The following is a 17494-nucleotide window of genomic DNA, read 5'->3' as shown; positions in this document are numbered from 1 at the left end:
TTCCAACAACATGGAAACAAAATCTCAGCCAGTCATTTCAAAGTGCAAAGAGAGTGAGAATTGGACTAAGGTTTCATTTAAGCCCGACTTGGCAAAATTTAACATGACTCATCTTGAGGACAACATGGTTGCGCTGATGAAAAAGCGGGTATTTGACTTGGCTGGGTGCCTTAGGAAGTCTGTGAAGGTTGACCTGAGTGGAACTCGGGTCACCGTAAAATCATTTACTGATTATGTTAATGTCTACTCAGATTCGGCTGCTAAATCTAAACCTGAGAAACCTCCAAGGTTCTTTCTATGAAACTCTGAATGTTTTCATTTTATTTGTATTTTTCCCCTTCATAGTATTAATTGCTCACTAGAATCTTTTGTTTCCTCAGCTATGATGTGAAAGTTAATGATAGGTGGGAGATATGCGTGAGTCTTAGTGATGGGCAGTTTCAACCGGTACCTAGGTCTTTTGAAGCAAAGGGAATAATGAGTCAATTGAAATTGCAATTGTGTGAGACTTACATGATTTTTTTGTTTTTTTAACCAGGTCAGCTTTGTGAATTCGATTGCCACAACCAAGGGTGGAACTCATGTTGATTATATCAGTAATCAAATTACAAACCATATAAAATGAAAAAAGTAAGATTTTAAAGAACTGTACATAAAAGTGAAAAGGTAAAACTAAAGTTGATGCAAATACACAATGTAGAAAATGGGAGTTGAGACTGGCTGGGTGGCTTACCACAAGGACTTGCCGCTGCCAGTGGCCATGACCACCAAGCAGTCCTTTTTCTCTAGAATCTTCTCAATAGCTGTCTTATGATAGTCTCGGAAAGTACAATACCCAAAATATTTCTGCAGTAACACAAAAGTTACATGATCAACACATTCTTCACTGACTGATTAATGCCATTTCAAAGTTTTAATAAAGCAACCAAATAAACTTCTTCTAACGCCATTGCATGATGATGATTTTAAAGTCTAATCTCTAAATGTTAATTGAGTACCCAGTTAAAACTCAATTAACATAAGTGTTAATTGGTTTTAATTGGGTTAATGCCCATTTGACCCAATTAATAATTGGGTGGGTTTGAATCATATTTAAGTGAGTGGGTAAATGGGTTTGAGTTGATTTTACCACCTCTTGAGTTTTATACACCTAATCCATTGTAATCCATTTCTGTATACCTGCATTACCTCTTGCATCCAACCTATTTCCTGTTGAACTTTTGGCAGATACAAAAAGGCACCTCTAGTCTCATGCAGATTGAAATTCCAATTTTGCAAAATCTAAGAATTTGAAGGCTAGAAATTCACTGATGTAACTCATTTAAGTTGGTAATTATTCTCCAGGTATAAAAGTATGTGGTCTTTAACTTCTTTTTTTAAAGCTGGATGTTACTTGGTAGAGATGAAGTGTTACTGCACTTGTTTGTATCCCAAAGAAACATGATGCATTTCTTTGGTTTCCATATGCGTGCTGACCGCAAATCAATCAAGAAAATGACATGATAATTAATGGCCACTAGAAGACAGTAGTGACCTCCCTTGTAGCATTCACATCAAGAATGCTAAAAATTATAACTTTTAGTAATTCAAAACTCTATTTTATCTATTTTAACATCCCATTTTATAATATACCCAACATCAAAAGTTTTATATGTTTTACCACGTCATTAAAATATTGTTTCTTTATTCTTTTTATTTTTTTAATTTTTTATTTATTCTCAATCTCATCTCTTCTTCTCTCTTTCGCTGTGTATGTCTCTTCTCCCAAATGAAAAGACCTAACCCACTGCCGCTACCACACCCACTGCCACAACCACAACCACCACCACCCACATCCTCAACTCCCAACCACCAAAATCACAAACAAAAACAAACCCAAAACGAAATCATAATCTCAAAACCAAATCACAAACCCAAAATCAAATCAAATCAAACTCAAACCCACACCCATTGCCACCAACCACCACCACCCACACTCACTGTCACTAGCCACCACTGCCACAACCACAACAATCACTGCCACAGTCACAATCACCCACAACCACAATCTCCAACCACCAAAATCACAATCCCAAAACCATAACAGCATCCATCACAACAACATACTAAGGTATTGAGAAGCACAACAGCAAATGGTGGTGCCCCAAGTGGAGTAGGTTGGACAGCCTCTAGACTCTAGTTCCTTAGTCGAAACCCAAACCTCCACCCAAACTCACCACAAAACCTGATCTGAACCCACACAAATCCTGAGCTGAACCCACCACAAAACCCCAGGCAAAACCTACCCCAACCTCTCTAATGACAACAACCCCAACGGCCTAGCCTCTCTGATCTCAACCTCAGCCAAGAATGCTGATCATGCCGACCACACAGAGCACGAACCCTTGAAGCTTAACAGAGAGCAGATGGGTTTCAAGAACGAAGGCAGCGTGATGAGGCTTGATGAGAAGGGAAGGGAGATGATTGGCGACATGGGTTGTGAGGGAGAACCAGAAAAGAATAGGAGAGGCCAAGCATGAGAAAGAGGGAAAGGGCAAGCGTGTAGGATTAAACAAACAATATTTGCTCACTATAGTTGAGTGTCAAAAAATTTAGCATTTGACATGTTTGATGAAGAACTCCTATATGTAATTTTTTGGTTATTTTAGGTACATGCCAATTATACCAATGGTTCTTGTCAATGGTAGTGAAGGAATTGGGACTGGTTGGAGCTCTTATGTTCCTAATTACAACCCAAGAGACTTAATAGCAAATATTAGGCGCTTGTTGAATGGTGATGCTGCAGAGCCTATGGATCCATGGTATAAATGGTTTAAAGGAACTATTGACAAAACTGCTGCAAAGGAAGGAGGGAATAGCTACACTATTTGTGGAACTATAGAGGAAGTCAATGAGACAACACTAAGGATAACAGAGCTACCAATCCGTAGATGGACACAAGATAAGAAGGAATTCCTGGAATCTATTTCTTCTAGTAATAAAGAATGCAAAGATCCCTTCATTATGGTAAATTTACTGAAGTCCTTGAGAATTATGTTACCCACCACAATGTGAATTAGATTGTACCCAGTTTCTCATGAAAAATAATGCTGGCTGCAGGATTTTGATATGAATTGTGATGATGTAACTGTAGAATTTGACGTTTTCTTGACCCCTGAGAACTTGATTAGGGTCACTCAAGAGGGCTTGCTGAAGAAATTTAAACTAACCACTACAATTAGCACTACTAATATGCACCTATTTGACCCAAGAGGCGTGATTAAGAAGTATGCACCTAGATTTTGGCTGGATCCATAATTGGTTTTATAAGAGGTAGAGTAAAAGACTCAAGTAGCCCAACAATGTTTAGTCCTTTGATAAGAAAAGGCAAACAACTCAGCCTTCTTGGAAAATGAAGATAACCTAGCTTCATTTGAACTAATAGGAAGAGGTGGGTGTGGAGAAGTATACAAGGCTGACCTACCACAAAGTAATGACAAAATGATTGCCATCAAGAAGATAGTTGTAGCAAAATTGATCAACAAAGATAGTAAGATTGGGGTGTGCACCTAAGTAAAAACAAGACGAGGCCCAAAACAGCCCAAAATATAATCTGTCAAAGAATTTTCACATTTTCGCACAAGCACAAAATCTATATCATAAAGCAAAAACTACATGTGATTCAAAGTTGAAACTACACAAAATGCTTCTGATAGCTTTAAAAGGTTAAAATTTTTGATAAAGCAAAAACTATATCATAACATGTGATTGAAAGTTGAAACTACATGTCTATAATACATGAAATCTAAGTTTTTTCAATTTTCTGAAAACGAAACAGAGCAGTGGAATATGAAAACGAACTCACCGGAAGCCATTGTTGGATGGATGGTACTAATTCGTAATTTAGGGCTTGGTTGGTTCTTGGTGAAGGAGAAAAACCTGAAAAAGAACTCCTTCAGAAATCACAAGGCGTAGAAGGGAGAGAATAAGACTCAACAAGCTCAGTGCTCCACAGGAAAAAAATTTTAACAGCAAAAAAAAAAAAAATTGAAAAAGAATAAACGTGACAATGGACATGGAAAATGGAGAGGGAGAGAGAGAGATAGTGGTCACCTGTGAGAAGATCTAGAAACTTGATCAAGTGGAGTGACAGCCTGCCGGCGACGGAGTGAGCCTCACCAGTGAAGAGCTTGGGTCTCTTCGGTCAGCAAATTTTTCGGGTTTTGATGAGGGAGGAGGCGTGAGGTTTGTGGGTAGTGGGTTGAGAGCACGGCGGCGAGATTGGATCGAGAGGTTGAGCTGAGATAGTGAGAGCTGAGATTGGGGATCGGGAAATTTCAAGTGTTGAAATTTAATTAGGGTTTGTTTCACTTATACCAGCTGCGGAGCTGCGTTTTATTAAACGCAGCTCAAATACGTTTGGAGCTGCGTTTTATTAAACGCGGCTCCATATTAGATCGAGCTGCGTTTATTAAACGCAGCTCCAAACGTATTTGAGCTACGTTCAATAAAACGCAACTCTATATCAGATGGAGCTGCGTTTCTTAAACGCAGCTCTATATTCCCAGCTGAAGCCTTCAGGAAAAATGCAGCCTCAACCGAACAAAACGTGGCATAAACTCGCGTTTTTAGTAGTGATTGTTAGTCCTTAAAATTTATTATATGAGCATAATTAGATTCTTAAGCTTCAAGTGAGTACTATTCTTAAGTTTAAAAAATAAACACTACTAGTCTTTTTGTTAACTCTGTTTTTTTTTTTTTTTTTTTTTTTTGAGAAATTGTTAACTCTGTTAATATACACAAATTGACTTATTAATTCTGTTACTATTATTGTCTCTGTGATTAACGAAACACAAACTAACGTCACAACTTAGGAATGTAATGATATTTCAGGCTTGTCAGCTATTTAATTTTGCAACATAACCTTTAATTAATATTTATATATTTTTAAAAAAAATTAAAAAAGAAGATTGGCTTCAGCCTCTCTCTTCCTCCTCTTTCTCTACTTCGCCGTCTTCCAAACCTCCAATCCTATTACCAAATTACATCAAAGGCAACACCAATCTGCTGGCAAAGTAAGTAGATTCACCTTTGACCATACAAAGTCTTATAAAACTCTCTCTCTCTCTCAAGATTCATTGGACACATTTATTGATTGGGGGCAAGAACCCCAACAAAAGGATTCAATGCATACAACCTTTCTTGTTAAAAGGCAACCATTGATCCCTGCAAAGATTGGTTGGGCCGAAAAAAAAAAAAAAAATCTTCAGCATTTTGCAAAAGAAAACAAATCTGAATATAATACTTAAAAACCATTCAAATGTTTGAAGACTATTGAAAAATATTTAAACCTCTTTATGTTATTTATAGATCCATTGGAAACAAATTTTAAGAACAAAGATACATAAAGATCCTTCAAGATTAGCCATCAAGGCAGATCCATGGTGATTGGCGAAGGACATAGAGATGTTTTGTGCTGCTGATGCAGTAACAACGACGACACTACGACAGTTTGTTAATTGCTAGTGGCGAACGGTGGTGGGAGTGGCTGAAGTAGCAGCAACGGTAGCAACAGTTATAGGGCCACCCGTTGGGAGAGGAGAAAGATAAAGCGTGGGGGGAAGTCACAAGAAAATATGTGGAATTTTTTTTAACAAAATAATTTAAAAAAAAATAATGACTCACATGCTAAGTTGCTAGCCTAGCAAATTCACCAACGTGGCTATTGCCATATAGACTTATATGAAAGTTTAAAAAAAAAAAAATGCCAGATTATTTTTTTCATTAGCCACATAGGCAATAATGCTAATAGCAATTAACCAAAGAACTAATAATTCTTATTCTTATTTTTTATTTTTATTCAGTCAAAAAAAAAAACAATTCTTATTTTTAAACTTGAAGGATCAATAGTACTCATTAGAAACTTTTAAGAAAACAATAGCACTCACAAGGTAAACATTAAAGACCAATAATGTAGTTTCGCTAATAATTATTTATAACTACATCATATAACTCATTTATTTTATTTTGTTGTATTTTGTTTTTCATAATAATATAAACAATGTGTGGTATGTATGTATTTATGTACGTGTGTGTGGGCAAGTAATGAGTAGCAAATAAAGCTAAGCTTATAAAGTCTTATGACAAATTTAACTTTAGAGTAGGTAGTTCTTTGATTGAAGCTAGAGATAGAGAGATCAAACTATTTTGCAATGAAGAAAGAAACAGTTGTTATATGCTTTGTCTATTAAGAGAGTAACAACTATACTATTTTTTTTCCTGGACCAAAAGATATATAGAGGTACTTCATGTTTGTGCTTTTGCTCCTGAGATTGGCTTTTTTTATATAATCGGAAGGCACTGTACATGAACTTCTTATAGCAATTTGCTCTTCTCCTTAATGATAATGTGGGACATATTTTTTCTGAGATAAAAGTTCTTATATGTTCCTTTCATACTTGGGATATCGACTTTGAGGTTGACTCAGTTTGCAATTCATCAAAAATAATGTTGCAGCTCTAGACCAATTTCCTTTGTTATATTTCAAATAAATATTGTGGAGCTCAAAAACTCAAACTGAAAAAAAGTTCTTGATCAACACAATTAATTTCTAAGAAAAGGTTAAAAAAAAAAAAAATCATAATGAGAAGATTAGACAAGTAACTGAAAGACAAAGATTGTTGAATAAGACACTTTGATTGAGAAAATCTACTTCCCAAGTACAATGTATGAAATAAAAGTGAATATAGATTCTTGCTCTCTCTTTTTCTCTTTCTCGCTCTTCTTTCTCAATTTTTCTGGATCCCCTCCTTTGTGGGCTAACTCCTTTTATTCCCCCCCCCCCCCCCCCCCTCCTGTCTCCTTTCCAGCTGTACCTTACTTGGCTAAATGACAAAAAGATGCTTGTCCCATCTAACACTTCTCCTACCATTCCTTGATCATGAAAATTGACTTTTAGGGTGTCTTTATTGTTTAAGTTAGTCATTCATCGATTAATGAGGCTGACATTAGGTAAAAACACTTAATTAATGCAAATGTGATTGTTACTTTGGGTTCTATATCATCTTCTTTGTGTTTCTCAAGAAAAAGGGATCAAGATTGCTCCCTCTGTGAATCCGTTAGATCTCTTCTCGATAGGATGTTCCTTGGATTACCTCAATAGCTTGTCCAAATCATCCTACTACTTCATGGGATTGGGCTTTTCAATGTTAAGGCTTGGGCCAATATCTTATTTTGGGAGTGTCCCTATGGCATTCCTTCTTTGTTCCGAAATCCACGAGATGGTTTTATTCCTCTCCCCACAAATATATTTTTATAATAGGTTGACAAAAAATTTTCAATTTATTGTTGAAGAAGTGGTAAAATTCTTTGTATATTTAAAGAATGTGTTTATTCACAATCTCTGTCGCATCAACATTTTTATTTGAGACTCCGAAGACAAACCCAAAAAGGAGTAGTAAAATAATCAGAGAAGGTACATCGTTCCTAATCTTCTTGGAGTGAAGAAGTCTATGGAGTAAGATCCATCGGCTTTGATTTTTTGTGTGTTTCTTTTATTTTGGAATAAATAGATCTGTATGGTACGTATTGAATTTGTGTTTCTTTTATTTTCGTATACAACATAGATCAATATAGTAGCAGAAGATTGATTAAAATATATGATCTTTAGATAACCACAATACGGCATGCAATCTACATGACTTGCCTAGCTACTAGGATGCCCAAAATGCAATATAAGTTAAGTGTCATAGTTGTTATACAAATAACAACAACAACAACACTTTTAATAATAATAATAATAATAATAATCAATACTATTTCAAGAATAATAATAATAATAATAATCCAACAAAAATATTGACACAATTATTTACTTTTTCCTTTTTTTTATTATAATTGAATGTTTCCGTGGGTAAAAAACTAGTTAAAAAATAATAGTCAAGATAGAGACTAAATGTTGGAACCTAATGCATTCACAACTGCAGCTCAACTCAATGGCATACTCAAATGCTATTTTTTTCCTTTTTTTTATATTACAAAGTTGGCTTTTGTATTCATTTATTATTAAATACATATAGACTTAAGTTATCGATTGTTAATCTATGAGCTAGTACCCACAAAATGTCATCGTTAGTATGTGAATGTTCAGTTTAGAAAATTGTCAGCATAAGTTGCTATCACTGATCCTCTCTCTACTTAGGCTGATTATGTCTTTTTTTTTTTCTTTATTATAGTTAAGTACTTGCTTAACGCGGTCCCCTAACAATTAATCAAATTTTTTTAATTCAAATGGGATTTAAAGATTAGAAATACAGCAAATGCAATGTATCCTCGAATCTCAAAGTTTGAATAATTTGTGTATTGACTATTTGCTTAACTAGCAAGGAAGTAAAAATCATTGAATATATAAAGCAATCCATGGTAAGAGATTTATTCATTCTCTATAACAACAAAGAAAATGGGTTACGACATTGTTCCAACTGCACCACCCAGTGCTAACATGTCATCCTATGAATCTGAACTACTGATGTTCAACGAAAAGAAAAAGAAAAGATGTAGGTTTTTCTCCAAGAAGTCGTTCTGGATGTGTTGCTCAAAAGTGGAGTTTGTCAAAGGGGCTCATCAAGAGAAAGAGAGAGCGAAAGGGAAGAAAGTTGGTTTTAAGCCTAAGAAGAAGAATGTAATGATGTGCTGCTCAAACATGGAGCTTGAGACCGAGGAGGAGAAAGAGCAAGTCCTTTCGTATTTGGAGAATGATACAAAGAAATCTCATGTGATGATGTGTTGTAGCAAATTTGTCATGGTGGGCTCAAAGAGTACTGATCTTGGCCATCAAACTCCCAAATAAACGTGACGAGGATGGTGTTTTGACTTTTGAGAGTGTCACCATTTTCTCAAACAAAAATTGGATTGATTTTTGTATTTAGTGAAGTAGTGGTACTTTCAATTGCACACTTTTAAGTAGTTTACATTAGAGGAGTATATGAGTTGCATGTATTAGGTTTTGTAATAAAGTTATGAATAATCGGGAAACATGGGATTTTAGTATTCTTGTATAGTAAGATTATATTTTGGTGTATTGGTTTACTTTTAGCAAAATTCTATGTTGGGAGATACATAGGTTTTTGTTGTAATGAATTAGATTGTGTGTGTATATGCTTCTCAAAAAAAAAAAACCGTGTGTGTATATATAAAACCTACTTTATCAAATAGTGCTTATTTGACCATTCTTAATAATTCCAGTTTTTATATTTATGTTAAGTTTGGTTGCTCAGGCTGTTGTTTGGTACCTGTGATCTGCAGCCCAGATCGTGACCCAACAAAAAAAAAAAAAAAATGAATTGAAGCCCAAATTAATTTTTGCCTAGATTCAAGCGTGCATATTCAAGCTTAGATAATGTGGCCCAAAAGCCAAATCAATCCAAATCATAGGCTACTAATCATAAGTCAATAAATCACTTGTTAATTATAAATCTACAAATCAATAAACCATAACTAATATCATAAATCAATACATTATAGTTAAGATTATAAATCAATAAATCACCTAGTCAAGATAACCATTTAATCATAAATCAATAAATCATAGCTAAAATCACCTGCTAAACATAAAAATAAAATAAATCCAACAAGTCCAAGAAATAAGTATTGCAAGTCCAACAAGTCCAAGAAATTAAAAATCTAGAAAATAAATCCCACATGTGACAAGTTTAGAATAATTACAAACCAACAAATTAGTCCAAGAAGTCTAAGAAATTAAAAAGGCTACTAAATTAATACAAAAAGTCTAATCCTCCACAGCTGTGACACAACTCCCATCCTCTTCATTAAGCTCCCCATCATCAAGAATTGATTGAAGTGTACAATCTCTAGGCATAGTTGAAGAACTTACAACAACAATGAATTAAGAAATGGAATAAACTTCATCAAATTATAACTAGCAAATATTAATATAAAAAAATGATTTTATAAATACAAATTAGTCAATTGCTAATCGTTGATTTCACTCCATAACCAATTCTGAGCACACATCATTGCCTCTATAGTCAATTACTACGGTGTGGACTTAATAGTCTCCCAATAGTGCTAAAGGTAGATTTTGAAACAACAGTTGTAACAGAAATGGTTAAAATATCTCTTGCAATCCTTTGTAAAGTAGGATACTTGATATCATTACTTTTCCACTATGCCAAAATATAAAAGTCTTCACTCCTCTTTAACACTCCCTCATCAATGAAATGATCAAATTTCATTCTAGGACTCCCATGTTTCTTTGAGAACTATTGTTCACAAATAAATCAAAAGATGACATTGTCCCACTCAACCTAAATTTCATTTGTGCCACTTGATTTGAAGTACTTGCAGTCATATGAGAACTTCCTTCATTATCTACAAGGGACTCATCTACATATCCATACTCATCAAGCAAATCATTACAAAGATTCTTAATTTTTTTAAATCTCCAAATCAGAATTATTACCATAAATGCTAAGATAATAAAACTCCAATAACTTCATCTTATATCTTGGATCCAAGATAGCAGCAACAACCATAACAACATTAACATTAACCCAATAAGAATTAAATTTAGCAAACATGCTTTCTGCCATCATATTTATCATCTCATTTGAAGGCAAACTCCATTCATTTATTGCAATTTTCAACTCACACACCAAAGTAAAATACATATTAGTTGTGGAATACTTATGACCAGAGAAAAACTCAGTCGCACAAATATCTTTGGCTACCTCCCAATCATGGTCATGTGGCAAACAAGTATAAAATACTCCACGTTTAGCCATATGAAAGAAAACATATTTATAAATTAATGCAGTAGAAAGCATTAAGTAAATTGAATTCCAACATGTCTTACAATCTAAGACCAACTCTTTGGTGCATTGAACACACAATTGGCGTGCATTTTCATCAAATTTCTACCTCCTTTTTGGTGATCCAGTCCAATAAATCACTCTATCATGATTCCTTTCAATTCCATCACCAATAAAAGACAACTCATCTTGAACAATCAAATTCAAAATATGTGTAGCATATCTCATATGCAACACAGAGCCACCCAACATAAGAGAACTAGTATCAAGCTTATTCAAAAGAAGTCTTATCATAGCATCATTAGTACTACAAACATTCACAAATTCACAAACACCACTAGGGATTTCGGACTCCTAATTGGTTCAAAATTTTGGGAGTTAGAAATTCTATCAATCAAAAGAAACATTCACAAATTCATTATTACACATACTCATTGATTAATGGGCACAAATTCATAATTACATAGATTCACAAATTCTATCAACCCAATGATAATTAAACATGATTAACTACAAATTCAAACACTCACTCGTTGTTTAATGGGCATAAAAGTGATGGTGACGGTGATCCTGAGGGTGAGCTACCAGAAGGCAACAATGACAAGGGTAATCGTGAAAATGGCAGAGGAGACCGCATAGTTGGCAAGGGACAACTAGATTTGTTTGTGTCTCTCATCTCTGTTTTAGGCACTGCATTCACAACAAACACAATAAACAATAAACAATTTCTTCCATTAAACAAATTATGCAGATATAAAGGGAAAGAACAGGGGTACATAAACAATATAGGTGAAATGGCTAGATTTCAAAATGATGAAAATTCTTAACAAAGAAAAATGATCCATATTACAAAAGCAAAGTTCAAAAAGTTCACTGATTAAGATTAAGTCTTTTTTGCTTTTTTGAACCAAGATTTGCCAACTAACTCACTTACATATTTTACAATTTTATTGACTAATAATTCAAAATACATATTGACAATAAGAAAATGATTAAATGCATAGGTTGGCTTATCAATAATTAGGGAGCCTTACAATCATTTTCACAACAAAATTTCAAGCTCTCACCTTGTAATAGAAAGCCTTACAATTAAGTGAAACACCAAAATTTCAAGCTCTCACCTTGTAATTGACATTGTCATATCTGCATTTGGCAATAATGTTCAAACCTATCTAAAGGAAAATTATTATGTACTTAGTAAACTAGAACAATGCAATGATCATTTCATAAACTTAAACCGTTGCTAGTCTATTGAACAATCATTAAAATTCATTAATGCTTGATAACATTTTATTTTATTTTATTTTTTAAAAAAGGTAACAAAATGCTGTAATAATTCAAATATCATCCTCTCACACATGATTGTCAATGGAATAAAGGCAAATTGAAGCCATAGTTTTGAGTTTTCTTAAGTAGAGAAAACAAAAGACAGACAAAAAAAATAAAACATTTTATGAAATAATTAAGGGAAAAAAAAATGAAGAGAAGTAGAGAACAAAAACCTTGGACCAATGGTGAATGCTTGCTTGGGTCGACGATGCAGAGAGCTTGGACCAGCGGTGAAAGGCAGAGATAGAGGTCATGGCCTGTGTGACTATGTGAGCTGTGAAATTAAGAATGAATGAGGCAATGTCCTGTGTAGGAATAGCTATGACTGAGTGTGCAGCGTTTGCTTTTGTGAGGTAGTGAGGGTGAGGAGGCGTAAGTTGAAATGAGGGAGTTAGGGTTAGTTTATAGCTATATATATATGGGGGTTTTTAGTAATTTCAGAATAATCGGGCCAGGTTTGAGTCCGAGTTCGAGTCGGATTTTTTTATAAAACCTGGACTCGACCTAGACCCGCTTCAGGTTTTTTTTAAAAAAAAACCCATACCCGACCCTATTCCTTATCGGACTGGGTAAAACCCGGCCCATTAGGGTTGGGCCGGATCGGGTACTCGCAAGTCGGGCAGAAATTGCCATCCCTATATCTACTCGGTGTCTATGGAATTATTTTAATAGGTTGGTCTAGTGATTTTAATTGGAGCTATCATAAAAGAAAAGACTATGATCTTTAATGGAGTTGCAGGAGCTTGTAGTATGGCTGAAGGAGAGTTCGTTTCAGTTCACTCACAATATTACATAGAAAAGGCACAAATGAAGAGAGAGTGTAGCATTGAGAACATGGGAGTCGAGGAGCTAGATGCTGAGAAGGAGAAATTGCCAAACTCTTGGTATGTGTTAAATTATCAATTGTCCTAGAAGTTTAAGTTGTTAGGGAATGGTGAATTTAATCACTTAACCATAAGTCTAACACTCCCTCTTACTTGTGGACCTAAACTTCTCCTTAATAAGTGAGGGCCTAACAAATGAGAATTTAATATTCTAAATGGAATGTAGAGTCTATAAAATTTAAGCGGTTAGTAAATGGTAAATTTAATCACTTAACCATAAATCTAAATGTCTAATAGTATGGAGTGTCAGTAGACTTAGCACTTTCATTTTCATAGGGAGCTTGGGTACCACTAATAGGGGCAATACTTGTAAAGGATTATGCAGTGTGGGTGGGGTTCGCGGTTGTAAGCTTTGTCTTGTTAATGTTTGGAGGGATAGGTTTTTTTCTTGGGAAGGGACCAATTGTGAAGTACTCGTTAAGGGTGTTGATGGGGAGCTGGAAGGCTATAGGAGTTACTTATGGCTTAATTAAACTTGTTGGCTTTGCTGGATTCTAATCATATACTAGTTTTTCAAGTCTTTTTATCTTAGTTTCTTACTTTCAAGATATGTTTGATCTTGTAGCATCCAAATCTTGTAGAACTACATACACAAAAAAAACTAATAAGCCTCATATTTCTATCGGTCAAAGGAAAGCTTATATAATGCAAAATGGTGATGAAAGAACAATTGTAGTATCATTCATTGATTCTCATTAAACTTACGGACAAAATTTCTCTCTAAACTAGTTTGAAAAGAAATCCTTTAAACTTTTCTTATATCTTTTTATTAAAGGTGAATTTTGACTATTAGATTGTACTTTCTTATTATATCATTGATACTTACAAAATTTCAAGAAAATAAAAAATAAATAGCTATGTCATTAATCAAATGTTAAAATTTCAAGTTTTTGTAGTCTTATGCATAAAACGTACATTTGTGATACAAACAATAATTCACATCCAATTTAAACAAAATTTGACATGCATATTAAGAACATAAAAAAAAAAATGTAATCTAACAGTTAAATTTTCAAAATATATAATCATGTATATATGTCATTACAATTAAAAAAACAAAAACCAAAAAAACAAAATTCAAGCTCAAATTGCAACAAAGAGAGGCTCACATAATATGTGGAAAAAAATGCTATCAAATGGCTTGTAATTGTGTACAATAACATGCATCTAAAATATGACAATTATATACTTACTTAGATGAGTGTAATTAACTAATCTTTTTTATTTTTTAATCATAAATTAACTAAGCAATTTTAAATAGACGAGACTCTTTTAGTAAAATGGTGATTAACATAGTCTACCATCCATCATATGGACATTATAATTCCTCGTAACTTGAAAATGTTGAGTTTATTAGTAAACCAGTCAGAAAGATTTGTTTGCATTTGGAAATGGGAGGGTTGAAGTTGAACTGCTTTTCCGACTACGCATATACGCGTGCAAGAAATTCAATGAATTAGGACAAAGTCATTGGGAAGCTAGTCAAAACGAAACACTTTTGTATAAAACATTAAACAATTTGTAGTATCTAATTGATTCTTTATTGCCATGATAGGATCATAGGAGTGAAGAAAAGTATGATAAATATTTTGAGGACATAACTGGTGGTGCTTTATATGCCCTTTACAAAGATCGGTTGTGTGACTTCTCAATTTAAGGTTTTGGATTTTTTTTCAGAAAATGTTTGATGAAAAGAGTTCAAATCCCATGACTATTTGAACAAAGGAAGTTAATTCCGTACCGTACTGGGCAGTACGGCCGGAATTTTTCGTGCCGGTGCTTGGACCGGTACAGAAATTGGGTTGATTCGTACCGTCTTAAATACCGGTGTGTTTCAACTTGTTTCGGCAATTTCGGCGGATTCCGGTGCTTTTCTGGCGGTATCTTCGTTCCAGACCGGTACAAACTAAAATGGGTTTTCACAAAAAAAAAATGCTACTTACAGCGCCTCTTCACCATTGTTGAACCTTCATCCACCAATGAAATATTGTTAGATCTTGTGGCTTGAGCTCACTACCATTGCATAGTAGCTTCTTGAGTCTTCTTCTCTTCCTCATTGTCACTCTCTTTCTTTTGGCATTTCTGGGTTTCTAAACAAAATGGTGGCAGAGAATCCCAGAGGACAAAGTTCAAGATGACTTCACTTTTTTTACACCTACCCACTTTCTACTTCTTACTAAAAAAGTTTACAGTTTACTATTCTTTTCTTTTTGACCACTCAGAAGTTTTTTTTTTTGTTTTTTTTTTTTTTTGAGTAGTGAAATGGGCTAGGCATTAGCTTAAAAGAATTTGAACAAAAGAGGTAAAAAATTGAAATGTAAATAAATATATTAATTTATATAGAATTTGTCACTTTAAAATTTTATATACATATATATATATATATATATATTAGCAGTAATCCCGAAACAGTACACCGGTATTAACCAGTATCCGAAATATATCGTACCGCTGGCCAAACCGATACAGCCTTCGGTACGGTATTGACTTTCTTGATTTGAACAGCCCTTTAGTAGTTAGTACCTCGCCAAAATCACCTAAAGAAAACACAAAAATATCTTATCTAGGGAAAATATATCTAATTTAAGGATATAACAATTATGAATCACAAATAATAGAAATATCTATCATTTAAATAAGCTCCGCTATGCGAAGCATCTTGAATTCAAGTCACCCTCTCCAATTAGTCATGTGTTGGTATTTCTTATACTTTATCAAAATGAAGTTTTAACTTATGAACTTTTATGAGCTATTCTATGGTTATTATCCCTCCTAACTATTTTTTATTTACCATAAAAAAAAATTTAAAAATCATTTGAATAAGTGAAAAGAAAAAATCATATTGGGGTTCGGAGTTTGGATCCAAAAACTCCAAGAAGATGACCTGCTCAATAAGCCGAACTAAATGTCTTGCAAAATCAAATTGGGCTAAATGACCAATAATTCTTTGAGCTTAAAACAACCTGGTGCATTCGGGCTAAAAGGCCCACAACCCTTTTAGATCCTTGGGCTTGATAACTCTTGAATCTTGATATAATATACCATGTGAGTTTTAGACTCACAAGTAGAGAAAGTTCAAACCCATGGTCCTTTCTAAGTCCAAACAAGTGCTTTTGCAAGTTCAACGGGCTATAAGCCTATTATCTTTCCCAAAATTACCCTCTTCATATGTATTTTTTTTTCTTTATTATAGTTAAGTACTTGCTTAACGCGGTCCCCTTACAATTAATCAAATTCTTTAATTCAATTGGGATTTAAAGATTAGAAATATAGCAAATGCAATGTATCCTCAAATCTCAAAGTTTGAATAATTCATGTATTGACTATTTGCTTAACTAGCAAGCAAGTACTTTCTCAAAAAAAAAAAAAAAAAAAAAAAAAAAAACCAAGCAAGTAAAAATTATTGAATTTATAAATAGCAATCCATGGTTAGAGATTTATTCATTCTCTGTAACAACAAAGAAAATGGGTTACGACGTTGTTCCAACTGAAGCACCTAATGATAACATGTCATCCGATGAATCTGAACTATTGATGTTCAACGAAAAGAAAAAGAAAAGATGTAGGTTTTTCTCCAAGAAGTCGTTCTGGATTTGTTGCCCAAACGTGGAGTTTGTCAAAGGGGCTCATCAAGAAAAAGAGAGAGTGAAAGAAAAAAAAGTTGGTTTTAAGCATAAGAAGAAGAATGTATTGATGTGCTGCTCAAACATGGAGCTTGAGACCGAGGAGGAGAAAGAGCAAGTCCTTTCGTATTTGGAGAATAATACAAAGAAATCTTGTGTGATGATGTGTTGTAGCAATTTTGAGATGGGAGATCTTGGCCATCAAACTCCCAAATATTAAAGGTGATGAGGATGGTGTTTTGACTTTTGAGAGTATCACCATTTTCTCAAACAAAAATTGGATTGATTTTTGTATTTAGTGAAGTAGTGGTACTTTCAATTGCACACTTTTAAGTAGTTTACATTAGAGGAGTATATGCGTTGCATGTATTAGGTTTTGTAATAAAGTTATGAATAATCGGGAACATGGGATTTTAGTATTCTTGTATAGTAAGATTATATTTTGGTGTATTGGTTTACTTTTAGCAAAATTCTCTGTTGGGAGATACATATGTTTTTGTTGTAATGAATTAGATTGTGTGTGTATATGCTTCTCAAAAAAAAAAAAAAAAAAAAAAAAAAAAATTGTGTGTGTATATATAAAACCTACTTTATCAAATAGTGCTTATTTGACCCCTAATAGTTCCAGTTGTTATATTTATGTCAAGTCTGGTTGCTCAGGCTTTTGTTTGGTACCTGTGATTGTGGTATGGTACCATTAGATCTAAACATAGGAAGTATACTTTATTTGTTTGCCATATCTACTTGGTGTCTAAGGAATTATCTTAATAGGTTGGTCTAATGATTTTAATTGGAGCTGTCATAAAAGAAAAGACTATGATCTTTAATGGAGTTGCAGGAGCTTGTAGTA

The 17494-nt window shown here is 33.9% G+C and overlaps 1 protein-coding gene and 2 long non-coding RNA genes across 3 annotated transcripts; 2 read left to right on the top strand and 1 right to left on the bottom strand.

Annotated features, from left to right (window-relative positions):
- Window positions 1-642, top strand: LOC126715828 (DNA topoisomerase 2-like). The gene is made up of 3 exons (XM_050416635.1): window positions 1-288; window positions 381-447; window positions 539-642. Exons 1-3 carry the CDS (start codon window positions 11-13, stop codon window positions 623-625), a joined length of 432 nt encoding a protein of 143 aa, XP_050272592.1. The 5' UTR covers window positions 1-10; the 3' UTR covers window positions 626-642.
- On the bottom strand, window positions 569-4314 carry LOC126715830 (uncharacterized). The gene is made up of 3 exons (XR_007651934.1): window positions 4093-4314; window positions 3845-3918; window positions 569-846 (listed from the first exon to the last, which is right to left on the bottom strand). It is a non-coding gene; the product is annotated as an uncharacterized LOC126715830 (long non-coding RNA).
- A 3996-nt stretch (window positions 4315-8310) lies between these two features.
- On the top strand, window positions 8311-17258 carry LOC126715829 (uncharacterized). Its single transcript, XR_007651933.1, has 2 exons — window positions 8311-8538; window positions 16588-17258. It is a non-coding gene; the product is annotated as an uncharacterized LOC126715829 (long non-coding RNA).
- Window positions 17259-17494: the final 236 nt, after the last annotated feature.

Source organism: Quercus robur, chromosome 2 (genome assembly GCF_932294415.1).
Source record: "Quercus robur chromosome 2, dhQueRobu3.1, whole genome shotgun sequence".
Lineage (NCBI taxonomy): Eukaryota > Viridiplantae > Streptophyta > Magnoliopsida > Fagales > Fagaceae > Quercus > Quercus robur.
The sequence above is the reverse complement of the archived record's forward strand: the minus strand, read 5'-3'. Positions and strand labels throughout refer to the sequence as shown.